General features: G+C 41.7%; 1 protein-coding gene across 2 annotated transcripts in view; it reads left to right on the top strand.

Moving 5' to 3' along the window:
- The window catches only part of LOC126092799 (uncharacterized), a 211,449-nt gene that overhangs the window by 162,331 nt on the left and 21,807 nt on the right, over positions 1 to 27,311 (top strand). Inside the window, exons 10-11 of one of the 2 annotated variants that reach the window (XM_049908530.1) lie at positions 6,989 to 7,111; positions 23,099 to 23,209. In XM_049908530.1, coding sequence (XP_049764487.1) covers positions 6,989 to 7,111; positions 23,099 to 23,209 — 234 coding nt within the window. The remainder of the gene's footprint in view (positions 1 to 6,988; positions 7,112 to 23,098; positions 23,210 to 27,311) is intronic. The other variant, XM_049908536.1, reaches the window with a different exon arrangement.

Genomic DNA, 27,311 nt, shown 5'->3' with positions numbered 1-27,311 from the left:
CCTTAGTGCAACAGGTCCAAGAAAGCTTGACATAATAGTTAATTTTCCCCCTGGAAGAACGTAGCTCCTTTAGATTTCTAGAGGTAGGAAGGTGAAGTATGGCATCAATATGCTTGCCCATAGGTTTCAATCCATTTCTGCTTGGAATACTGTGAAGGTAGGAAGAAAAAGTACATTTGTGCAGCTGGCAGTGCAGACCACTTGATTTCAGTCTCTCTAATGGGGCTTGCAGGTTTGCTAGATGTTCCCTCCTCATTGGTCCTGCTACGATAATTTGTTCAGGTAGTTTCCACAGTAAGATATGCTCAAGATGAGCTGCTCTAAGTATCATTGAAATATAATGAAGGTGCTAGCCACACCAAATGAAAACTTGTCATCATGGAACCATTTCAACCTCCATAGGCCGACACTTTTAGTCCTTTAATGCACCACGCATGGTGTTGAGTCAGTTTTAGTGAAGAACTGACCTCCTGCTAATGTAGCCAATAGTTCCTCTGGTTTCAAAATGGTTTAGATTTGTATATTAGGCTGGGCATTAATAGTTGCCGTAAAATTGTCAAAAATACATAAAAAACCATTTGGTTTCTTAATGAAAACCATTGGAATTGCTCATCAGCTAGCGAAAATGGGCAAGATGACTGTGATAACTACAAAACAGTCAAGCTGCTGTTTAACTATGCTGCACATTGCATCTGGTAGTTGACTGGCACAACTAAAACCATCCCTAATTTAAGAGATAGTGCAATACAGAAGCCTTAGCTCATCTGAATAAAGGACCAGAAAATTTCTCACATAATTTATCCAGGTCTTAAATTGTATGGAGGTTGACATTAGATTGACCTACTTATCCATGTAAAATCCAAACAAAGAAACTACATCCAATCCCAATATGTTAGTAGCCAGTAGTGAAGTAACTATTAAAAATTTTGTATGTCAAACAATATTTTCATTCTTAGGTGATAGAGACAGCTAGCCTTTTAACGGTATATTTTGATGGCTATAGTTCATTACTTGCAGCTGTGGCTCGTGTAGGGGTGGTGAACCTGAGTGGAGGTAAGTCTCCAGTCGATACACACCAGCACCGGTGTCAGCCTGAAACTGCGGTGTTGTTGATTGAGGTGATCATCGAAAGGCTGCAGTTCTGTCAGTTTATGTGGATACCAGTGTGGTACTAGGACCAGGCTACAGCCGAGTGACTCGATAGTGCGCACTAACGCTGCCTATATGCCCTTCTTTCTGGCAGTTGCGGCATACCACATCACAATAGGTGCACTGACACCTAGCGTACCTGTGATGGTGATCTGGACACGATTTCTGGGACTCTAAACTACTGGCTTCGGTTGACAGCAACAATGTGGAGGGTGGCTTCTATCTGCTGCCACATAAGTTGAATGAGATTGACGTTGTCCTCTAAGTTTACTTTCCTTAGAGTCTATCGATGATGGGGGCCAGTTTTTCTCATTACTGATCTAACTGTTTTATTGCTCATTATTGCTGTGCTGGCAAGCAGTGATGAGTCATGAAATCAAGACAGGAAAGTATCGTCAGATACATATGGGTTACAACCTTGACTTACTGTCTTGTATGCTACTCCTAGCTCGTCGCGAAACGCACGCCATGCCAAGAACGTTATTTCAAATTCCTGAATAACTTTAAGAATATAGTTAACGATTGGGTCTACCAATCCCAATGCCTTTAGCCCCACACTCTCGTTTGGGAACTAGTCTGACAAGTACATCTCCAATTAGTGACTTGGCATATGATGTTTTGCAAGATCTGCAAAAAGTTAATGTCCTGAGAATGGTTGCAAATCTGACGCCCACTCTGTGGGAGACTGACCAAACATTTTTGCATGTTGATTAAATTTGAGTCTTGCAACCCCCCATTGAGGGTTTACTGAGAGAATTGTTGGTCAGATGAACACCATTCTTCAAACAGAAGACCACTAGGTTCGACAAATGGTCACTCTGTGTGAACTACACAATGTAAGTGACTGCTTGAAGACAGTAATGAGGCTTTTTGACATTTGGGTTCTGTTTTAAGGTTAACTGTGCTTTCACAAGTCCATAAATTGTTGATCTAGTGTTTCAGCACATCTCTTACATGGTGAGTAAGTTACTCATCGCCATTTTAAGAGCACACTAGAACGCGCACTGAAAATTTGGTATTCCTGAGTGAGAGCAGTGAGCAGTGGAATGGTGGACACTGACCTCTCCAGGCAAACTGTGTCAGGGCCAGAACAGAGTTCCAACAGTAAACAACAAGGAAAACCAAAATAACAGGCAAAACGATACAACATCATACAGAGCTTACAGACTTTGGCGTGTCATGCAGTTGGCTTTATACTCCACTTCTAGGAGGGAGCATAGCTGATGCACTCGCTTCTTGTGTCTCCTCGGAGAATCAGGCATGGATCCTAGACTGCTGTAGCTCACAGACATTATCAATATTGATACTTTCGTGCTGAGGGATACAGTACGTTCCACATATACGATCATTTTCGTTATTCCTAAATCGAGTATTAGCAATGGTTAAAGTGTACTCTATGCAAAATTCTACCAGGCTGCTTTCCCTTTCAGTCCTTTCCCTTTCAGTACTTTCCCCCAGGCCTTGTTCTCCTACTGTTTCTCTGTCTCCCCCCCCCACTATCAAATTCCAGTCCCACATGCAACTTGTCTGTGCCTAATGAAAACCTAAATTCAAAATCTTATAAAATGGCTTTGTGCCAAAATTTCAATCATAAAAAAATTCTAACGGCTGAAAGCAAGGTGACATTAGTTTAGTGTGTAGAATTTGTGTATCCTTTCCTCTTGTTTGATGATCTGAGCTAAAGAAAGTGTGTAAGAGCATTTATAGTTCAATGGCTCCACATGTGTATAGGGGGTGGCCATGCTTCTGTCACACTGTGTGAAAACTGTTTTGTTCTTTCAGGAAAATTAAAAATGCCGGCAGGACAGGGCTTGTGGAGAAAAATTGTCTTCAACCTAGAGTGTGTACAATTTACATGTTTGTACAAACTGGAAGTGTAATGACAGATAATAGGCTTTCTTGTTATTGACAGTTCAGCATTCACAAGTCCATAAATTGTTGATCTAGTGTTTCAGCATATCTCCTACGTGGTGAGTGAGTTACTCATTGCTGTTTTTCTTTGAAAAATGATTTAAATTCCTGGCCACTTGTTGTATTCTGTGGAATAATCACTTTGAATATCACCAGTTAGGCCACATGTAAGCAAGCTTCTGCTGGCTATCACAGGTCCTACCTTATTGAGTGCATACAACTGGGTGGTACTGCCACATCCATTATACAGGCACCAATCTGTTTCTGGCAAACTCACAATAGTGCAGTTGTTACTCTTATTGTTAATGAAATATACATATAAATACATCATACTACTGGCACGTACATACTGTTTTCTCTTTCGTGTTACAATATGCCAAATTCATTTATATTATTTACAGATTTTTGGGTATGATTTATTGCCCATCTCACTTGAGCATTTTGATGAATAAAAACTGTATTAACATTTATTGCTACACTGAGTTTGGGTTTTATTTGCATGCTATTGTGATTAATTGATCCGTAATGTTCTCTTAATTAGCTAGTTAGCCTAAGAAAAAATATATATCTCCTGAATGCTACACCGACTTCACTTTTCATTCTGCAGGAATGTGTAAAATTCAGGAAAGCATAGGAAACACAGCAAGCCATGGATTTTCTGCCTTTTGTTCTTTCTTTACGAAGACTGCCAACCGTATTGTTTTAATCAATGTTGTGTTACAAGTTTTGTTTACCGTAATTTGATAATAATCATCAATAATAAGTCTCACGTTAGAACGTGACTGTCTTTTTAATGTGGTTTCACAAAAGACTTTTGCTTCTGTGTGTTATTTACACCGTTAGACATGATCTGAATGAAGAAGGAAGCGTGCACTTGTTTGTGTCAGCTCTCAGCTCCTGTCTTTGTAATGATCATGAAGACAGTGGCTGAATGCTGACACATACAAAAGTGTGTGCAGTTTTCCCTCTTCGTTCTGATCATGTCCAATGGTGTAAGTAACACATGGAAGCAAAACTCTTTTGTGAAACCACATTAAAAAGATATTTCTATTCTAATGTGAGACTTATTATTGATAATCATTATAAAATTACGGTAAACACAACTTGTAACACAGTATTGGTTGAAACACTAAAGTTGGCAGTCTTCATAAACAGAGAACAATAGGCTTGAAATCTACAGCTTGTTGCCAACAAGGAGGTCACTTGGTTCAGGGATGTCTTAGGTGAGAAAGAGGACAGAAATACGTCTGACATCAGGTCGTACCAAACTAAGACTGCTGCAGGCCTAGTACGAATTAGCATATTTCACGTGGAAGTAACAGCAGTTTGTGAGAGCCCATTATAGTGAGGACTGTCGTCAAAACTGCTGTTTATTTGTATAAATGCCTGTGCAATTATATCAACACTGTTATAATACAGTGCAATTAACAATAGGAAAGTTGCTACTAGAGTTGCTATCATCAGATTGTGATTATTATTAAGGCATATGTACCCATCCTTCCAAACACTGTGAACCTATAATACAGGTGGCTGTGACCCAACACGCCAACACTGGAAACCTTACTTACTGTGCTAATGCTGATTTTTCTGCATTGTTCCAAGGCTGACTTCAAGCAGGAATATGATGCATGTTTTGCAAAAATCTGCATGAAAATCAATGTTGAAGGTCGCAATAACATCAAAGAAAACTTAAAATGTGGGAAATGTTGTACCATGGAATTGGTAAGAATGGGAAAGCAGTGTATTGAATGAATAGGACTTCTGTTGGGATCAATAAAAATAAATGTAAAATTTAGGACAGTAAGCCTGGGGTTTAACTGTAAATCCTCCATGTCTACAATAATGTGTTCACTACACTGTTCATAGCCACTCATGCACACTTTTATTTTCTTATTCATTATTATTATCCATATTTGTTTTTTTGTTGATAACCCTGTATTCAATTGATCAGAAGGCATGTTCTTCCTGCCACTACATTTCATTAATTCCCCCTTTATCTGACTTCAGCCTATTCATTTCTCTGTTTAAGCTTTCTAATCTAGCCCCCAGGTGATCTAACATTCCATGTTCCCATCTGTAGCATGCAAGTTTTGTTTTTCCTGATGATGACTTTCTTCTGAGTAGTTCTTGCCCAGAGAGCAAAAAGTGAAATTATATTACTCTGGAATATTTTACCAAAGACGAAGTTGTACAGTAGGGCTACAAGTCTTTGAGATATATAACGGTTGCAGTTTCCCCTCAGGCTCGGCCATTCACAACAGTGACATAGCAAGGCCACCTTATCTGGTGTTATGAGCCAAGATGAGTGGGTTGTTCTGACTGTTGCCCCTGCTACTATTGAAGATACTACTGCCCCTCATCCAGAATCACGTTTGTCTGGTCTCTCTGCAGATACCCCTCCAATGTGGTCGTAGTTATGGGAATGGGTGTTTGTATCATTGAGGCACACAAACCATCCCACTGTGACAAGGTCCAAAGGGTCATGTGAGGTGGTGCATGTGGTAGGGAAAAAGAATGCCTTAAGTCAGTCGTGTAAGTGGTCAACAGGTTGCCATATTTTCACTGAGGATGTGTATAATAAGGTTCAAGTCCTGGTTTGGCACACAGTTTTAATTTGTCAGGAAGATTGACATCAGTGTATACTTCGCTGAAAGGTGAAACTTCATTCTGGAACGTGTACTATAATCATCCTATATCGGAGGGAGAGGTTGCAATTGTGGTCTGTGGAACGTGCGGACAACTGAACGTAGTAAATTTATGGAATTCATATAACTGTCTTCAGTAACATGTGAATGAAAGTTGTCTATTAATATTTTTTTAAATCCAGTTGACTGGTGGTAAATAAGCATTATGGGAAAACAATTGCTCTATTTGCAAAGTAATGAGACACTAGTATTGTACTGGTAATGTGAACCTTGAAAGAAGCACCTGAGTTTCACTATTTTGTTTCAGGGCATTGTCTTACTGAGCAGTTTGTCTATCTCAACTCAGTGCAAATGAAGGGCTTATTTTAAAAACAGTGTCATATTGAATTCTTACTAAATTATATTGTAAGATTTTCGTAATCCTTTTTAATATTCAGATTTCTTGCTCCTAAGATGTGAGTCTGTATTTTAGCCTCATATTATAAATGATGGTAACATTCCCATTGTCGTGTTCTACGACTTTATAGTTAGTGGCAGAAAGTTGAACTTCAGTGAGCTGGCCGCAGTGGCTGAGTGGTTCTGGGTGCTTCAATCTGTAATTTTTTTTTTTTTTTAGTATTATTATTGTGGTTATTAATACTTTATGTCAGTTTGATTTCTGTGTACTAATGCCTGATGCCGTCAGTTTTGTCTATTGTTTGTAGTTTGAAAAATGGGTTGGATAGTGCTACACCAGTTTTACGCATTAACAGGCATGTGCTTTCATATTTTGTTGCCAGAATGAAAAGGCTTAAAGAATTGATGCTTGCTATTTCTTGGCAAAGTAATACTTAAAATAGTCAGTTATGAAATATGTATTTGATTTCTTTTTCCTGTACAAAAACCAAATGGATTGCAAATGTATGTCATGAGATGAATAAACCACAATTACACAAATAAATGTTTGTTAAATAGGGAATTGCACAAAGCTATCCTGCATAATGCAGTGGAAGGTTAATGGGAACTGTAAAAGAGAAATAATAACAAACTCACACAAGTGTTCCTCAAGAGGTTATCAATACTGCTCACTTAAAATACATTATAAAGGTTCAGTGGCATGTTCCATGACACATTTTACATGTTACAGACATCTATTTGCTTGAAGTAATCCCCCAAGACAGTGTTGTAACTCTTAGACTGATCTGTTGCACTAATCCTTTCAGAAGTTTTCATTAAAAATATGAGGACTTAGTATGTATGTTTTTTTTGTGAGAAGTTATGTGAAGAGAAATGTCCATCAACAGGTTGTCCACTGGACTTAATAACAGCACGGTGTTACATCTGTAGGAAAGAGCAGAGTTATACAAGAATTAGCAAACAACAACCTCATTCTGAACAGCAGATATGTCTACCCTGTTCTAGTCAAGGTAAGTAAGCTAAGTAAATGTTCTGAATTAATCATAGTGAACATACTGAATTAGTCATGTTCAAATCAAATCAAACCCCTGTTATAAGAGTTCATCCTGTTGTGTCAGATATCAGTGAACTGTGACCAATTAGATACTAACGTGTAAGAAAGAAGTAGATTTTATGGTACTCTACTGTTTCCTGATTACTTCGTGTTGCCTTATCGTCTGTTTTTGTAATTTGTTATGTTCAAGCTTGGCATTCATGTCTTTTGTTTCTCTTTGCAAAAGCTTCCCTGATATTATAGTTGTATACACGCCAGTGCAACAGGTCTACTTCCTAGCTAAATCAAGAAAGCTTGTAATGGTTTGCATAAGAAGTGTTCAGTTCTCCGTTATTTGCCTCTGTGAATTTATTATCAGCTCGTGATTTTTATTAGGTGCACTTTATGTTAGTGTCTGCATCTAATTTGTATATTTATCATATAAATACCATCAACGAAACTTTGCAAATATCCTGGTATGGATTCTACAACTTTTCATATATGCTGACATAAAAGCTCAACTTTTTTACTAGACTGTCGTTTTTTGTTTTTTTCTTTCAACTGTGTGATGCTGGTTAGTTAGTTATTTACTTGTTCCATGGACACAATTGCAATCTCATGAAGTTTTCCCCATGATGTGTGCCTACATATGTTCAGTCTCCCTCCTCCTCATCCTCCTCACACACACACACACACACACACACACACACACACACACACACACACACGCCCCCCCTCCCCCTCCCACACACACACACACACACACACACACACACACACACACACACACACTATATTATATTATATTATATTATTACACACAGAAAAATCTTTCTTTGAAGTAGAAGGAGCTGTCAAGCAAAGATTTCAATGTGTGTTTGAAGCTGATATTACCAAAGAGGGAATTCCCTTGCAAAAAATGTAAAATTACAAGAAGACAGAATGACTGGCAAAATTTCAGTGCAGACAATACACGCATTTGAAAGTGCAGGGAACTGTTCCCAGTTTCCAGGACTGTTAGTTACTTCTTCTGGTTGGAAAAAGCACACGGATTTTTTGGAAGGTTGGAAAGTAGATGCAAGTCACTCAGATCCCAGATTAAGAGGGACCCACTTGTTGTGAGGAGTATGGATAACAAGAATTTTTCTATGTGGCAGATGTAGAAAGCCATAGATCTTTAATGCTGCAGTGGTACCTCCTGATATTCTGATCTCCCTCATTTCTATTACCTTACAGCAGTGAAACACTATTCTTCAAAAACCCCGTTGACTCCTGCCCATGTCCTATTTTTTTCTAATTGTGAGCAAGCAGTTAGATATAATGTATTTTCTTATGAAGAAAATAGTTGCTACTCACCACATAGCAGAGATACTAGTCACAGATAGGCACAACAGAAAGACTGTCAAACAAAACTTTTGGCCTAACAGACCTTCATCAGAATAGATAACATTGTTGTTGTTGTTGTGGTCTTCAGTCCTGAGACTGGTTTGATGCAGCTCTCCATGCTACTCTATCCTGTGCAAGCCTCTTCATCTCCCAGTACCTACCGCAACCTACATCCTTCTGAATCTGCTTAGTGTATTGATCTCTTGGTCTCCCTCTACGATTTTTACCCTCCACGCTGCCCTCCAATGCTGAATTTGTGATCCCTTGATGCCTCAAAACATGTCCTACCAACCGATCCGTTCTTCTAGTCAAGTTGTGCCACAAACTTCTCTTCTCCCCAATCCTATTCAATACCTCCTCATTAGTTACGTGATAACATACACTAATGAAAATGAAAATGCAACTCACACACACACACACCTGCCCACAGTCTCTGGCTGCCAAGGCGAGACCATGAGCAGCAGTGCATGATGGGAGAAGCAACTGGGTGCAGTGCATGATGGGAGAAGCAACTGGGTGTTGGGGATAAGGAGAAGGCTCAGACAGGGATGGGGTGGGATCGTAAACTGCTGCTTGTGGGAGCATACAGGCATGAGGTGGGGAGAAGGTGGAGCAGCTAGGTGCTCTCAGGAAGTTAGAAAGAGGGAGGGGGGAAGGGGGGGGGCAGTGGAAAAATACTAACAAAAGTTGAGGTACGAGGGTTACGGGTATGTAGGATACAAGGTTCGTCCACAAAGTAAGTTCCATTTGGTTATATAAAACAAAAGAGTACAGATACAGATAAAATATTTATTGTACAAAAATCTATTACTGTTAAACTACTTTTCTACATAGCTTCAGAAATTTTGTAGGCACTTGTCATAGCGTACACAAGTTTTTGTATGCCTTCTTCATAGAAGGTGTATTCAACTATGTGGTAACATGTTCTTTCAGCTCATCATCATCATTGAAGTGTTGACCACCAAGGACAGATTTTAGGTCTAAGAAGAGAAGAAATTTGCTAGGAGCGAGGTCCAGGCTGTACGGAGGATGATCAAACGTGTCCCACTGAAATTCCCGTAAGAATTGTTTGGTCACATTCACCGTGTGAGGTCGGGCATTATCATGGAAACAAACAACACCTTTTGACAGTAATCCTCAGTGCTTGTTCTGTATTGCGCATTGCAATTTCTTAATGGTCTGGCAGTAACCATGTGCGTTGATTGTTTCGCCTCGTGGTAAGAAATCAATCAGCAAAATGCCTTTTCTGTCCCAAAAATTGGTGCACATGACTTTTCGTGGTGTCAGGATTTGCTTAGGCTTAACCTTTGTCGGGGATGAAGTGTGCCTCCATCCCATTGTTTGACGTTTTGTTTCAGGGGTGTCGTACGATACCCAAGTTTCATCCCCCGTGACTATCCGAGAAAGAAAATCATCGCCTTCTTCATTGTAGAGTGTCAAAAACTGAAAGGCACTGCCCAGCCATTGTTTTTTGTATTGTTCAGTAAGAATTTTGGGTACCCAATGTGAGCAAAGTTTTCAAAATTTCACTTTTTCAGTAACAATTTCATGAATTAGTGATTGTGAGATTTGCAGAACTTCCATAGCAAGGGCACTATGTGTAAACTTATGGTTGTGCTTAATCTTCTCTTCAATTGTGTGAACCAGTTCATCAGTAACCATAAAAAGGCGTCCACTTTGTTCTTCATCGTGCACTTGATCATGTCTTTCATTGAACAGTCTGATCCATCTTGTAACCATTGAATCACTCATAGCATTTGTCCATAAACCTCTCAGATTTGCCGATGAATTTCTTTTGGTTTAACTTTCTTTTCATTTAGAAAACGAATCACAGATCTGATTTCACACGTGGCGGCATTTTCAATTACAGCTGACATTTTAAAGAAGCACTACAAAGCACATGTCAGCAGCAGACATGGTGTACATGTCTTCTCCTTGAGTTAGAGTAACTGTCATGCATGCTCGGAACTCCGATTGTAGCACTGTCATGGATAGAAATAGAAACAGAACTTACTTTGTGGATGACCCTTATACATTGATGGAGAGTTCCCATCTGCACATTTCATAAAAGCTAGTGTTGGTGGGAAGGATCCAGATGGCACAGGCTGTGAAGCAGTCATTGAAATGAAGGATGTCGTGTTGGGCAGTGTGCTCAGCAGCTGGTTGGTTCAGCAGTTTCTTGGCCACATTTTGTCAGTGGACATTTACACGGACAGACAGCTTGTTCAGAAAGAGATTTTCACTCTGCAGCACAGTGTGCACTGATATGAAACTTCCTGGCAGATTAAAACTGTGTGCCGGCCAAGACTCAAACTCGGGACCTTCGCCTTTCACGGGCAAGCGCTCTACCAACTGAGCTACACAAGCACAACTCACATCTGGCCCTCACAGTTTCAATTCTGCCAGTACCTCAACTCTTACCTTCCAAACTTCACAGAAGCTCTTCTACGAACCTTTCAGAACTAGCACTCCTCAAAGAAAGGATATTGTGGAAACATGGCTTAGCCACAGCCTGGGGAAGGTTTCCAGAATGAGATTTTTACGCTGCAGCAGAGTGTGCACTGATATGAAACTTCCTGGCAGATTAAAACTGTGTGCTGGACCGAGACTCGAACTTGGGACCTTTGCCTATCAGCATATCAGTGCACAGTCCGTTGCAGAGTGAACATCTCATTCTGGAAACCTCCCTCAGGCTGTGGCTAAGCCATGATTCCACAGTATTCTTTCTTCCAGGAGTGCTAGTTCTGCAACGTTCGCAGAAGACCGTCTGTGAAGTTTGGAAGGTAGGAGACTAGGTACTGGCAGAATTGAAGCTGTGAGGACCGGACGTGAATCATGCTTGGGTAGCTAAGTTGGTAGAGCACTTTCCCGCGAAGGCAAAGGTCCCGTGTTCGAGTCTCAATCCAGCACACAGTTTTAATCTGCCAGGAAGTTTCAGGCAGCTTGTTGGGTGTCGTGCCCACATAGAATGCAGAACAGTGGTTGCAGCTTAGCTTGTAGATCACATAGCTAGTTTCACAGGTATCCCTGCCTTTGATGGGGTAGGTGATGCTTTGGACCAGACTGGAGTAGGTGATGGTGGGAGGATGTGTGGGACTGGTCTTGCATCTAGATCTGTTACAGGGATGTGAGACATGAGGCAAAGGCTTGGGAACAAGGGTTGTGTAGGGTTGCACAAGGATATAGTGTAGGTTCGGCGGGCGTGAGTACACTACTGTGGGAGGGGTGAGAAGGAGAGTGAGTAAGGCATTCCTCATTTCAGGGCACAGCGAGAGATAGTCACAACCCTGGTCAAGAATGTGATTCAGTTACTCCAATCCTAGGTGGTGCTGAGTCGTGAGGGGAATGCTCCTCTGTGGCCAGGAAGTGGGATTTTGGGGGTTGACTGGTGACTTGAGAGATATGGCACACGAGATCTGTCTCTGTACAAGATTGGTGGGGTAATTACGGTCTGTGAAGGCCTCAGTGAGACATTAGGTGTATTCTGAGAGTAACTGCTAGTCAGTACAGATGCATGGTCATGGTGGCTAGGCTGTATGGATGGGACTTCCTGGTATGGAATGAGAGGCAGCTGTCACAGTGCTGGTGGTTGGTAAGTTTGATAAGGACAAAGGTACTGATGTAGTTGTCTTTGTGGTAGAGGTCAGCAACAAGGAAGGTGGCGTATTGGGTTGAGAAGGGTCAGGTAAAGCGAATGGGTGAGAAGATGTTGAGGTTCTGGCGGAATGTGGATAGGACGTCCTCACTCTTGGTCCAGATCACGAAGATAATATCAGTGAATCTGAACCAGGTGAGGGGTTAGGGATTCTGGGTAGTTACAAAGGATTACTCTAGATGGCTCATGAATGGAATGGCATAGGATGGTGCCATATGGCTGCAGATAACCATACACCACATCTGTTTGCAGGTGTTGCCGTCAAAGGAGAAGTAAGTGTGGGTGAGGATATAGTTGGTCATGGCGACTAGGTTGGAGGTTGTATATTTGGAATCCATCGGGCATTGGGAAAGGTAGTGTTCAGTAGTGGCAAGGCTATGGGAATTAGGGATGTTAGTGTAAAGGGAGGTGGCATCAGTAGTGACAAGCAGGGCACTGTGTGGTAGAGGAACAGGAACTGTGGAGAGCTGGTGGAGGAAATGGTTGGTATCTTTTATATAGGAGGGTAGGTTGCAAGTAATAGGCTGAAGGTGTTAGTCTACAAGAGCAGATATCCTCTCAGTGGGGCACAGGAACCAGCCACAATGGGGTGTCCTCAGTGGTTTGGTTTATGGATTTTAGGAAACATGTAGAAGGTAGGAGTGTGGGGAGTGGTAGTAATTAGGAGAGAGATGGACTCTGGAAAGAGGTTCTGGGATGGACCTAAGGATTTGAGGAGAGGCTGGAGATACTGCTGGATTTCTGGATTGACATCACTTTGGCAGGGTTTGTTGGTGGATAAATGAGGCAGCTGGCAGAGTCCTTCTGCTAGGTAATCCTTGTGCTCAAAACAGAAGTGGTGGAGCCTTTGTCAGCAGATCAGATTATAGGGTCAGGATCAGTTGTTAGATGGAGGATTGCAGTTCTTTGTGCAGATGAACATTACCTTGCATGTTGATGGGTTTGGGGAATGATAGTGAGGCAAGGTTCTAGGTTAAGAAATTCTGGTAAGTTAACAGGGAGTACATAAAACGGAGACTGCATTATGCAGGGAAGATAGTCTGCAGTGGTTTTCCATTGCCTTCCGCAGTTCTGGAGGCCACCCCTAACATGGGATACAGATGCCTTTCACAGCTGCCCACTCTGAGTCAGACACTGCATGAGAAGTGTAAGTTGGAAAATGAAAGACCCCCTAACCGTCGAAACCTAATAGCGTCAGGTTAGAAAAGAGCAAGAGTTGGCCGAGGGTCGCCATATAGGAAAGATAAAAGTGAGGATCCTGGCATAAGTAAGTGGAAACAATACCAGGACTCAGCTCGGGGCGCCATGGTCGCCAGCCACATACTCACTAGGTGTGAGGCCCTGAGGCTTCCCTGGCTTCCTCTCATTTTAAATCAGTATCTGGAGGTAAAATAGTCTCCCTTTTTTGGATCTACAGGGGGGACAACTTCAAAAGGAGGCAGAAAATCAAAACAAGAATTGGTACCTGGAATGTTAGAACTCTTCTACAAGCAGGAAAACTAGAAAACCTTAAAAGAGAGATGTAAAAGAATCATATGGATCTCATAGGAGTTGCTGAGGTAAGATGGTATGGATGTGGAGGGTTACAGTCAGATGAATATGTATTGTACTCCTCAGGAGGAGAAGTAAAAGGAATGAATGTAGTAGGAATGATTATGACAAAGGAATTGGCTAAATGTGTGGGATATGTGGACTATGCAAATGACCAGGTTATTAATGTAAGGCTGAAAGGAGCACAAAAAGATTTTCTGATTGTTCAGGTGTATTTGCCAACTTCAGAACATGATGACCAAATTGTAGAGGAAACGTACTACGTAATAGAGAGAATAACAGACAAAAATAAAAAATGCTGCAAAATAGTAATCGGAGACTGGAACACCATTGTGGGAAAAGGGAAAAAGGGAAACATAGTAGGCAGTCGTGGAAAGAGAAATGATAGATTGTTTCCACGGCTCTTGGGTGTCAGCCGGATGCGATCGTTGAAGTCCCACAATATTTCGGCGAATAACCTTTCCGCCATAATCAGGTGGTTCTGATGGAATGGTCTGTCTGCTCATTGTCGGTGTTATTTAAGTCCGTTAGTCGGGCTTCGATTTCCTGCGCGGACGGTCCGATTGCGGCCGCTGATGTTCCAATTCCGAGTGCCGATGTTCCTATTGGAGCCGCCAATAATCCGTTTGTGGGCACCGACCCAGGTCCCCACCATCCCTGGCGTCGCGCTAGGTGGTTGAAGATGCAAAATCCCGTGGAGTGTCCGCGGCAGCCATTGTGGAAAGATCTTGTGTTCACTTGAGGCGTGACTCCTTGATGGAGCTAAGTAAGGGTTTCCGTGCCTTGCTCAGTTGAAAACCTGTGTCTCGGTTTATGAAATTGTCCATTATGCAAATTTCAATGGCCACCTTGAAGATGCTGTCCCAGTAGAAGCTGGTAGGGGCCAGAGTCTCGGTCTCTGCGGATTTCGCATTGTGTCCAGTTTCCAAGCAGTGTTCTGCCTAGGCGTGTGTGGTATTGGTGTTCTTTGCAGCGGTCTTCGACTTTTCGGATCATTTGACTGATGTAGGATTTGCCGCAACCACGTGGAATATTATATACACCCGCTTTCTTGAGGCCAAATCCGTCTCTCACCGTCCCCGGTAAGGTGCATATCTTGGATGGTGGTCGGTAGACCGTGTCAATTTTGTGTTGTTTTAGCAGTCTCCCAATTTTTGACGTCACATTGCCTGCATACGGTAGAAAGGCAAGGCCTGGTACATCATCTTTAGACTGTTCTTTATCTGGGTTTCTGCTGCATTTCCGTCTTCCGAAGACTGTCTGGATCTGCTGGTTACTGTACCCATTCTTGCAGAACACATTTTATAGATGTTTAAGTCCTTTGTGTAGATTGTGCTCATCCGATATCGGGTATGCCCTGTGAACCAGTGTGTTGAGTATCCCGTTGAGTTGTGCAGGATGGTGGTAGCTCGAGGCATGTGAATATAAGTCCATATGTGTAGGCTTGCAGTACATGCTATGACCCAGTGTGCCATTAGATCTCCGCTCTGCAAGTACATCAAGAAAGGGTAATTTCCCTTCCTTCTCTATTTCAGTGGTGAACCGTATGTTCTCGTGGACTGAATTTAGATGTTCTAAAAACGTCTGCAGCTGATCAAGCCCATGGGGCCAGATGACAAACGTGTCATCCACATATTGGAAAAAACACACAGGTTTCCGATTGGCCACTTGTTGTGTGCAGGACCCGTGTGTGAAGAGTGACATGACATCAAAGCTAACCGTGATGTCTGTTTCTCGTAGGGTCGGCTCCTTAAGACGACGAACGAAGTCCACTGACTTCCGAATATTGTGCTCGCACTTTCCCACATATGGTCACCTGATGATGGCAGAAAAGTTATTCACCGAAATATTGTGGGACTTAGACGATTGCATCCAGCAGGACACCCAAGAGCCCTGGAAACAACACATATACCGGGAAAGCCTCCGATCATATAGAAATTATAGAGGTGATTGGCTAATTGACTTCTGCAGGGAAAGGCAGCTGATAGTGGCAAATACATGGTTCAAGAATCACAAGAGGAGGCTCTGCACTTGGAAATCACCAGGGGTTAAATACAGAAACCAAATCGATTTTATACTGGTAGAAGAAAGATACAGGAATGGAATCAAGAAGGTGCACACGTTACCAGGTGCAGATATTAATAGCGACCACAACTTATTTATGGCAGAAATAGAAATAAGAATGAAAAAACTGGAGAAGGCGACCATGGTGAAGAAGTGGGATCTAAAGAAGATAAGATCCAACAAAGAACAAATTAAAGAAATGCTGTCATGTGAGTTTCTAAACACATTATGAGACAAAGAACCACCTGACAATGCCAACGAGTACTGGAATATGCTGAAAGAAGGAATCGTTAAAGAAGCAGGACAGCAAAATACAGGATATGTAAAAGGGAAAAGAGCAACCCAAAAAAAAATACTGTGGGTCACGCAAGAAATGATTTCCAAGATGGAGCAGAGAAGAACATTTAAAAACAAGAACACTGAAGATGCAAGGAAAGTGTACTGAAGGTTAAATACTGAACTGCAAAGAGAAACAGAGCAGGCTAGGAAAAAATGGCTAAAAGAGATATGTGATGCAATTGAAGAACTGGACAGGAAGGGAAGATATGACTTACTATACAACAGAGTAAAGACTATAACATGGGATCAAAACAGAGCAGAAAGTGCTACTATGGAAATTTTGAGTAAAGACGAAGAGATAGTGTACAAAGATCATGAAGATGTGCTCCAGAAATTGGGAAGAATGCCTAAAAGAGCTGTATGACACGGATCGCAAACCAGAAACTCTGGAACTTGAATCACTCAACTGTGTAAGTGATGACGAGAAAGGACCAACCACCATAATGGAAGAAGTAAGTCTCCCATAGCTGCAATGAAAAATGGCAAAGTGGTGAGTACAGATATGATACCAGAATAAAAATTAAAATGCTTGAACCAAGATGGAATAAGAGAAATATTGAGGTTATGTAAATAAAATATATGACAGTGGTGAATGGCCTGAGGACTTTCCGACAACAGTAATTATTCCATTACCGAAAAAACAAGGAACCAAGAAATGCAGTGAGCACAGGAAATCAGCCTCATTTCACATGCAGCCAAAGTGATGTTAAGAATAATTAATAAGAGACTTAAAAAAGTAATGGAGGAGAAACTTGGCGAGGAGCAGTTTGGCTTTAGACGGAATACGGGCACCAGAGATGCAATAGGGCTCCTACGAATCTTGGGAGAAAGGTTTATTGAAGAATGAAGAGACCTATACATGTGCTTTGGCACTAGGAGAAAATAAAGAAATAAAATTTATGCCGAATGGAGAAATATTAGAACAGTTGCAAAATTTTAAGTATCTTGGAAGCAGGATAGACACTGATTGGAAGAGCAGCACAGGAATTAAAACAAGGATAGCAATGACAAAAGAGGCATTTTATAAGAAAAGGAGAATTGTCTGCAGTAGTCTGGACATAGAACTCAGGAAAAGTCTCATAAAACGTCTTGTATGGAGTGTTCTTCTGTATGGTGCTGAAACATGGACCTTGATGAAGAAAGAGAAAGGCTGGAGGCTTTTGAGATGTGGACATGGCGGAAGATGGAAAGAATAAGTTGAATGGACAGAGCAAAAAATGAAGAGGTACTGAGAAGAGTGGGAGAGAAGAGACAGTTACTAGATATAATAAAAAGAAGAAAAAGAAGTTGGATTGGGCATATATTAAGAAAGAGTGATGGACTGATTAAAAAAGTTTTAAGAGGTTATGTAGAAGGGAAAAGGAAGCGAGGAAGGAAGAGATTTCAGATACTGGATGACGTGATGGACAGTACAACATACAGCAGCCTTAAGAAGGAAGCAATGGATTGCAGAAAATGGAGAGGCAAAGGACCTGCTAATATAGCAGAAAACTGATGGTGATGATAACAGGGAGTGATTTTGTGGGCAGTGGGTGTGGATTGTGGCTGGGCGAAGGAGTGAACTGAGTCGGGCAGGATTGTACATTGGTCTTTGATTGAGTCTGACTGGTAGGGCTGGTGACAAAAAAGTGTTTCCACTGTAGGGACCGCGAGAATGAGAGAAGGTCTTTAAGAAGTCCAGCATGATTGAATTTTGGAGTGGGGTAGAAGATAAGGTGTTTGGAAAGACTGATACTCTCACTTACAAATTAGTAATTGACGGAAAGTTATCAAGTAAAACAGAATGATATTTGGGGTTCCCCAAGGTAGTGTCATAAGCCCTCTGCTGTTCCTTTTGTATATAAACAATTTAGGAGGCAATCTGAGCAACCGTCTTAAGTCATTTGCAAATGATGCTGTTGTTTATTGTCTAGTAAACTCATCAGAAAATCAAAACAAATTGCAAAACAATTTAGAAAAGATACCTAAATGGGCGAAAATTGGCAATTGACCCTAAATAATGAAAAGTTTGCAGTCATTCACACGAGTGCTAAAAGGAATCTGTTAAACTTCAGGTAAACGATAACTCAGTCTAATCTAAAGGCCGTAAATTCAACTACTCTTGACAGTTGCCGTCCTTCCCATATCATACGTTCCCTCCCATACAGCCTAGGGATTTGAGGCAAAGCTATTTGTTCAGATGCAGACACTTTACACCAATACACCACCATTCTCACCTCAGCCTTCACTGGACATAATTACCCCACCTGCCTAGTTCGAAAGCAGATTTCCCAGGCCATCACTGGTCACTCAGTATTATCCTGGTCTGGTATGTATTAATCATTACTTCGACAAGGCCATGAATTCCTAAAATCATGCCCTGAAACGACATACATTCTGTGTGAGATTTTGCCCACCACACCTAGAATAGCTTTCTGTTGCCCTCCCAATCTCCAGGTTATTTTTGTCAGACCCTATACTCCTTCTGCACCCATCTCCCTTCCTATGGCTCCTCCCCCCTGTGACCATCCCCATTGCAAGGTTTGCCCTATGCACCCTCCTATCACCAGCTATACCAGCCCCTGTAAGTGGCAAATCATATACTATCGAAGGTAGAGCCACCTGTGAAACGACACATTATATCCCAGCTGTTATGTAAACACTGTTCGGCCTTATACGTCAGCATAAATATCACCAAATTATCAATTGGGTTGATTGCGCATAGGCAGACTGTGTATTCTGGCAACATGCAATATCCTGTTGCACAGCATACTCTACATGACAGTCGAGACCTCAGTGCCTATTTCATCACACACGCCATCTGGTTTCTTCCCCCAGACACCAATTTCTTAGAACTCAGCAGGTGGGAACTATTGCTACAGCTTGTCCTTGGTTCTCGCCACCCACCTGGTCTTAATTTACGTTAGTGTCTTTCATCTCAGCATTTCTTCACAGTAACCACTCCTTTCTTCACTCTGTTTTAGTTTCCTACGGCTTTAATTTTCTTACCTCTGTATTTTTTGCTGCCCCCTCCCATCTCTGTTATGTACAATGCACTTAGCTTTTTACTCTTATTAACTCGTGCACAATGTTTAAGCTATAATCTATATCTTGCATGTTACCCTGTCTTCCACCTTAAAGCTCTCAGGTTTTCAAATCTTGTCAGGTGCAGTCCCCAACAATCAGTCTTTCCTTCTCATCCTGTCTGGTAAGTCTCCCCTGACCTGTGGCTCTACCCCTTTTCTTCAACCTGTCCAGACCTTTTTCTTCACCCCTCTTCCTTCCCCATCAAACCTTCTGCCTGAAGAAGGAGCAAATGGCTCCGAAAGCTTTCCTAATCATAACCTTCTTTCATGTGTGTGTTCTGCCGCTGCTTGGTGAGTAGATTTTTTATCTATCCAATTACATTAGTTTGTAAAAAATTTATTGTTTTTGTTGTTACAACTAAATACCTAGAATTACATTATGAACAATTTAAATTGGAAGGAACACACAGGAAATGTTGTGGGGAAGACAAACCAAAGACTGCACTTTATTGGCAGAAACTCAGAAAATGTAACAGATCTACTAAAGAGTTTACCTACACTGTGCTTGTCCATTCTCTTTTGGAGTACTGCCGCATGGTGTAGAATCCTTTCCAGAACTGTACATTGAGAAAGTTCAGAGTTGTGCAGCAAATTTTGTATTATGACGAAATAGCGGAGAGAGTGTCAGGGACATGACACAGAATGCGGGATAGACACCATTAAAACAAAGGCATTTTTCTGTGCAGTGGAATCTTCCCAAGAAATTTCAATCACACACTTTCTCTTCCAAGTGCAAAAATATTTTGTTGGCACCAAGCTACGTAGAGAGAAATGATCATCATAATAAAATAAGGAAAATCAGAGCTCACACAGAAAGATATAGGTGTTCGTTTTTTCCATGCGCTGTTTGTGAGTGGCAGGCACTTAAGTGTGATTTACAGAAAGAAAAAAAAAACACCTACCACAGTGAAGCCAGTCCAACAGGATCTCCAGCCTGTCCTCAAATCCTTAGGTCCATTCCAGTAAATCTCCCCAGAGTCCCCACATTCCTACCTTCTACATGCTTCCTAAAGTCCATAAACCCAACCACTCAGGATGCCCCATTGTGGCCAGTTATTGTGCCCCCAATGAGAGAATCTCTGCTCTTCTAGACCAACACCTTCAGCCCATTACCCACAACCTACCCTCCCACTATATAAAAGATATCAACCATTTCATCCACCGACTCCCCATAATTCCTGTTCCTTTACCACATGGTGCCCTGCTTATCACTATTAATACCACCTCCCTTTACACTAACATCTCTCATTCCCATAGCCTTGGCACTACTGAACGCTACCTTTCCCAGTGCCTGATGGATTCCAAAGCTATAACCTCAAACCTAATCCCCATGACCAATTACAACCTCACCCACGCTTACTTCTCCTTTGATGGCAATACCTACAAACAAATATGGACTATGGCTGTGCGCACCCACATTGCACCATCCTATGCCGACCTAGTCATGGGCCATCTAGAGGAAGCCTTTATAACCACTCAGAAACCAAACCTCTCACCTGGTTCAGATTCATTGATATTATCTTCGTGATCTGGATTGAGGGTGAGGATATCCTATCCACATTCCACTAGAACCTCAACACCTTCTTATCCATTACCTTCACCTGGTCCTTCTCAGCCCAGCAATCCACCTGTCCCTCAATGTTGACCTCCACTACAAAGATGGCTACATCAGTACGTCCATCCGTATCAAATGTACCACCCACCAGCAATACCTCCACTTTGACATCTGCCTCCCGTTCCGTAACAGGGAGTCCCTTCCACACAGCCTACTTGCACATCTGCAGTGATGAGAAGCCCTCTCACTGACGCTGCCTCCCAGTTTGTACAGAGACAGATCTCCTGTGCCATCTCTCTCCAGTCCCCTGCCAACTCAAAAAGTCCCACTGTCCGGCCACAGAGGAGCGCTCTTTTCATGACTCAGTACCACATAGGTCTGGAGCAACTGAATCACATTCTGAGCCAGAGTTGCGACTACCTCTTGCCATACCCTCCCTCACTAGTATTCCCATGCCCACGGAACCTGCAGAGTATTCTTGTCCATCCCCACATAACTCCTGCTCCCCAAAGCCCTTTCCTTGTGGCTCATATCCCTGTAATATACCTAGATGCAAGGCCTGTCCCATACATCCACCCACCTCCACCTACTCCAGTCTGGTCAGAAGCATCACCTATCGCATCAGAGGCAGTGATACTTGTGAAACAAGTCATGTGATCTACAAGCTAAGCTAAACCAGTGTACTGCATTCTATGTAAGCATTACAACTAACAAGGTGTCTGTCTGCATGAATGGCCACCATCTAACTGACCAAGAAACAGCTGGACCACACAGTTGCTGAGCACACTGCATACATGACATTCTTACTTTCAGTGACTGCTTCACAGCCTGTGCCATCTGGATCCTTCCCAACCAACACCAGCTCTTCTGAACTCCGCAGATGGGAATTCTCCCTACAATATATCCTACATTCCAATAACCATCCTGCCTCAACCTTCATTAGTTATTGTCATTATCCACCTATCCTCTTCTGTGTTCCCATTCCACCACTACACAGCCTCTATTCCACCAATACAACCACAATCTTTTTACTTCTTTATTTCCCCCCCTCCACCCACTCTCTTTCTAACTTCCTGAGTGCACCTAGCTGCCCTACCTTCTCCCTACCGTGTACCTGTATGCTCCCACAAACAGCAGTTTACCATCCCACCCCCTCCCCGCCCCAAGCTGTCCCCTTATCCCCAACACCCAGTTCCTTTTCCCATCATGCACTGCTGCTGACAGGGTGGCCTTGGCAGACAGATACTGTGGTCATGTGTATGTGAGTTGTGTTTGTGCGAGTGTCTGTTGTCTATTCTGATGAAGGCCTGTTTGGCCGAAAGCTTTGTTTGACAGTCTTTTTGTTATGCCTATCTGCGACTGCATCTCCGCTGTATGGTGAATAGCAACTGTTCTTTTCATAATATTGTTATTATTTCATCCCGGGTTTTCCTCTCATAAACGCCCAAAATACAGCACTGTTCAACTGATTCAGTTATATCAGTGACATCTGTATGATACAAGCAGAAAATGTCACATCACGTTTCTTATTACTGAATATCATATTATTTAAATATGAAACTGTGTATTAGCAGGTTTAGTCACGCACACACCTTTTTGTGCTGAAGATAGCCTTATTGTGGAGTAATGAATGTCATTTTTCCTTCTGGTATTATAATTATGTATGTAACTGTTCTTTTGGAACTGTAGTGGATTATTTACAACAAACTTCATGCGGGAAAAAATATATTGTGAAGCAGTAGTCAGAATGTCCAGTTCCTTAAACAGATGTCTACAAGGTGGTCATGGGTGAGCACCTCATATTATTCTTAAAGCAAGTTTTGAGCAATAAAAACTTTCTTTTTTAAAAATGAGTTACCCCAGAACATTATCTCGTATGACATTATGAAATGAAAATATGCAGAATATGTGAACTTTCTGATTTCTCCTTCCCCTGATTTGAAATGATTCTTAGTGCAAATGTGGCAGCAAAATGTGTTTTTTTTTCCAATTTAAATTCTCATCAATATGGATCCCTAAGAATTTTGAAGTATTCACCTTGTTTATTCTTTCCTAACCATGTGTTAAACTTATTATTGGTGTAAACCCCTAGATGTACAGACCTGAATATGTTGTGTCTTTTTAAAATTGAGGGTGAGACCATTTGCAGAAAACCAATTATTGGTGGTTTTAAGAACATTGTTTATCATTTCTTCTGTTTCTGTATGTATGCTTGGATTGATTACAATACTAATGTCATCTACAACAAGAACTAATTCTGCTTATTGTATATTAGGCAGAAGATTGTTTACTTTTATGAAGAACCGTAGTGGACCTAAGATTTATGTTGCCATTTTATGTTTTTCCCAGGTATGCCAAAATTCTTGGAGCTGAAGTTTAAGTTTACCCTTGTCCTATGGGATGCCTGTGAACGGGAGATTTCAGCTTCAGTCACAGGCGAAGAAGCTGAGAGATTTCTGAGTGAGTATTTTGTATATTTTTATGTAATTAATGCTGATTATTAAAATCAGTGTACTCTCTCATGTAGTTCCACATCGTGCTTGTACGAAATGAATCTGCATTTTCATCTCATGTAAAGTAATAAATAATAAGAGTACTATACTTGTACAGTTGCTTTGGAACTAAGCATGCAAGGAAATCCACACGACATGAACCAAATGAGCTGATGCACTGGTTAAGACACTGGATTTCCATTTTGACTGATGGAGTCAAAATACCCATATGATCTTCTGATTAGGGTTTGAAAGTGCTTCCCAAAAGCAAGTGCTTCCCAAAAGCAATTGAACAGACAATTCATTCAGTGAGGTCACAGCCATTTCAGTCCACTTTCCGCGTCCAACAGTCACATTAATGTGGCCATCTGTCCAAATCCTCAATAACCACATTTTGAAATGCCGACATGCTGGAAGAGTGTCATTGAGGTTCTGGAAGGTACAGGGAGGGATGTGGAGCCATGACAACTCCAGTGCTATGGCCAGCTGCTCTCTGTTTCAAATCATCAAATTGATGAACTCTGATCATTCTTTGTTCCTCTCATGTCATACTTGAACATTACAACTCTGATGGATTTCAATAAAAAAATAGAAATTATTTTTGGAGATAAAAGAATCAGATGCTGTATCTCAGACATCCTCTTAGGGGGGATTAATAAGGGAGATTTGGAAAGTTATATCTAAGTTACAATGTGGGAACAAAGTGCAGCACACAGCTGGAGTACAGCGTCAGCCACACGTGTGCCTTACTTTTTTATCAGTATCATCTTCTTCCTCAAAAGGACACTGTTTATTCCAGGAAACTTGAGAAGATGGTTTTCATTATGGCTGTTATCAATCCATGAGGAGTCCCACTTGTAATATATAATAAAGAATAGGAAAAAGAATATTAAAAATACAATAGTGGTACAGTTGGCACCCTCTAGAAGGGAACTAACCTGCTTGTGACTGAACAGCAAAGGAGAGTACAATGATTGTATACATACACTACGTGATCAAAAGTATCTGGACAACCCCCCCCCCCCCCCAAATCATATGTTTTTCATATTAGGTGCATTGTGCTGTCACCTACTCCCAGGTATTCCATATCAGTGCCCTCAGTAGACCTCGTTACAGAACAGAATGGGGCGCTCCTTGGAACTCATGGACTTCGAACGTGGTCAGGTGATTGGGTGTAACATGAGATTTCTATACTCATAAACATCCCTAGGTCCATTTTTTCTGAGGTGATAGTGAAGTGGAAACGTGAAGGGACACGTACAGCACAAAGGCGTGCAGGCCGACCTCGTCTGTTGACTGACAGAGACCACGGAAGGTTGAAGAGGGTCGTAATGTGTAACAGGCAGACATCTATCCAGACCATCACACAGGAATTCCAAACTGCATCAGGATCCACTGCAAGTACTATGACAGTTAGGCGGGAGGTGCAAAAACTTGGATTTCATGGTCGAGCGGCTGCTCATAAACCACACATCACGCCGATAAATGCCAAATGACACCTCCCTTGGTGTAAGGAGCATAAATGTTGGACGATTGAACAGTGGAAAAATTTTGTGTGGAGTGGCGAATCACGGTACACAGCGTGGCAATCCGATGTCAGAGTGTGGGTATGGCGACTGCTCGGTGAACGTCATCTGCCAGCGTGTGTAGTGCCAACAGTAAAATTCGGAGACAGTGATCTTATGATGTGGTTGTGTTTTTCATGTAGGAGGCTTACATACCTTGTTGTTTCACATGACACTATCAGAGCATAGGCCTGTATTGATGTTTTAAGCACCTTCTTGCTTCCCACCGTTGAAGAGCAATACGGGGATGGCAATTGCCTCTTTCAGCATGATCGAGCACCTGTTCATAATGCATGGCCTGTGCCAGAGTGGTTACATGACAATAACATCCCTGTAATGGATTGGCCTGAGTGCTGACCTGAATCATATATAACACCTTTGACGTGTTTTGGAACGCCGACTTCGTGCCAGGCCTCACCGACCGACATCAGTACCTCTTGTCAGTGCGTCACTCCATGAAGAATGGGCTGCCATTCCCTAAGAAACTTTCCAGCACCTGATTGAACGTATGCCTGGGAGAGTGGAAACTGCCATCAAGGTTAAGGGTGGGCAAACACCATATTGAATTCCAGCATTATCAATGAAAGTTGCCATGAGCTTGCAAGTCATTTTCAGCCAGATGTCGGGATACTTTTGATCACATAGTGTATGCAAGCTCTCTCCTTGACCTATAGTTCTGCCTTGAAGGTCAGTTGATTGTTGTGTCATTTTACCTGTCTGTTAGATTAATTGTCAGTGCATAGATGTCCTCAAGCCCTTGTAACTTAAGATGCATGTTCCAGTCATATTAATGTAATCATCTGTTAAAAAACTAGGTAATGACCTCATGAAATGCAGATGTGCGGTAAGAGAGTCATTGAGATTCTGGAAGGTACCAACAGGTATGTGAAGCCATGCCAACTGCAGGGTCGTGGCCAGCCATGCCAATTATGGTGCCAGTCCCATGAAACTTTCCACTGTTCTAATGATCTCTGATAGATGATGGATAAGAATGGTGGTATATTTGCAGCATAGTCAACATAAAATCTTACAGGGATACCGTCTGGGCCAGATGCCTTCCTGGCATCTAAGGATCTTAACTATTTTACAATCCCAGGTACACTAAACACTATGTCAGCCACCCTTGCATTTGTTCAATAATTGAAAGATGGATTGGTGCTGCAGTCCTCTACTATCAACTAATTTTTGAAAACTAGGTTTAGAATTTTGGCCTTCTGTTTATCATTGATCAGTTACATTACCCATACTGTCAGGAAGAGAAGGTATTTAATTATTGGTAGTGTTCATAGATTTTACGTACGACCAAAATTTTTTGGGGTTATTTTTACAATCTGCAGATAAAATATTGCTTTCAAATTTGTTAAAAGAGTCTCTCATTGTCCTTCTGACAGCTGCTTTCATTTCTCATAATTTCTGTTTGTCAGCGGGGCAGTGACTATATTTAAAACGACTGTGCAAAATTCTCTGCTTTCTCAGGAACTTCCTAATATGTTTGTTGTACCAAAGTGGATCCTTTCCCTCCACTATATTTTTGCTAGGCACATACTTCTCTAAACATGGTTGACAATACCTTTAAATTCCAACCAATTATTTGCTTCCCCAAACAAGAAAACTCTACGCTGTGCCCCCACCCCCCCCACCCCCCACCCCCCCCCCCCCCACCCCCCACGGCACTGACATAGAAGCCATGACGACATTATGGTCGCTAATATCTTCTTCTAGATTAACTTCCTCAAAAAGATCAGGTCTGTTTGTTGCCAAGATATCTAATATGTTCCCATCTCGAGTTGGTTTTCTAACCAATTGTTCAAGGTTGTATGTTGAGAGTGCTGCTAGAATAACTTCACACGAATCTTTGCTTCTGCCCCCTGTGATAAACATGTAATTTTCCCAGTCAATGGATGCCAGATTAAAGTCTCCACCTATAACTAATGGATAATTTGGATATTTACTTCCTATGTACTCAAGACTTTCCCTGAAACGTTCTGCGACATTTGTTGCGGATGCTGGTAGTCTATAAAAACATCATAATACAATGGTAATCCTTGTCTGATTGACAGCTTTATCCAGACTATTCCATAGTCCAACCCAGTATCGATCCAACTAGGTTTAAACAGCTTTTAACTGCAATGAACACATCACCTCCCATAGCATCAGTCCTATCCTTCGTAAACATTGTCCAACCCAAGTTCAAAATTTCACTGCTTTTTATGTCTGGTTTCAACCAGCTTTCGGTACCTAATACAACATTGGCATTGCTACTGTTTATTTCAGAGAGTAACTTGGGGATCTTGCTACAGACACTTCGACAATTTACTAACATGAGTTTAAGCATATTTAAATCCTTTGGAATGACCTGTTTAGGCGAACTAACAATTTTTACAGTTGGCACTTGGAGATGGTACGAACTTTTGTTACACCTGCAATGAACAACTTTCCAAACGTTCAAGAAGCTTGGTTTCACCAGGATGGAGCGACATCACACACTGCATGGCAATGAATGGC

The sequence above is a fragment of the Schistocerca cancellata genome, chromosome 1 (assembly GCF_023864275.1).
Source record: "Schistocerca cancellata isolate TAMUIC-IGC-003103 chromosome 1, iqSchCanc2.1, whole genome shotgun sequence".
Lineage (NCBI taxonomy): Eukaryota > Metazoa > Arthropoda > Insecta > Orthoptera > Acrididae > Schistocerca > Schistocerca cancellata.
The sequence above is the reverse complement of the archived record's forward strand: the minus strand, read 5'-3'. Positions and strand labels throughout refer to the sequence as shown.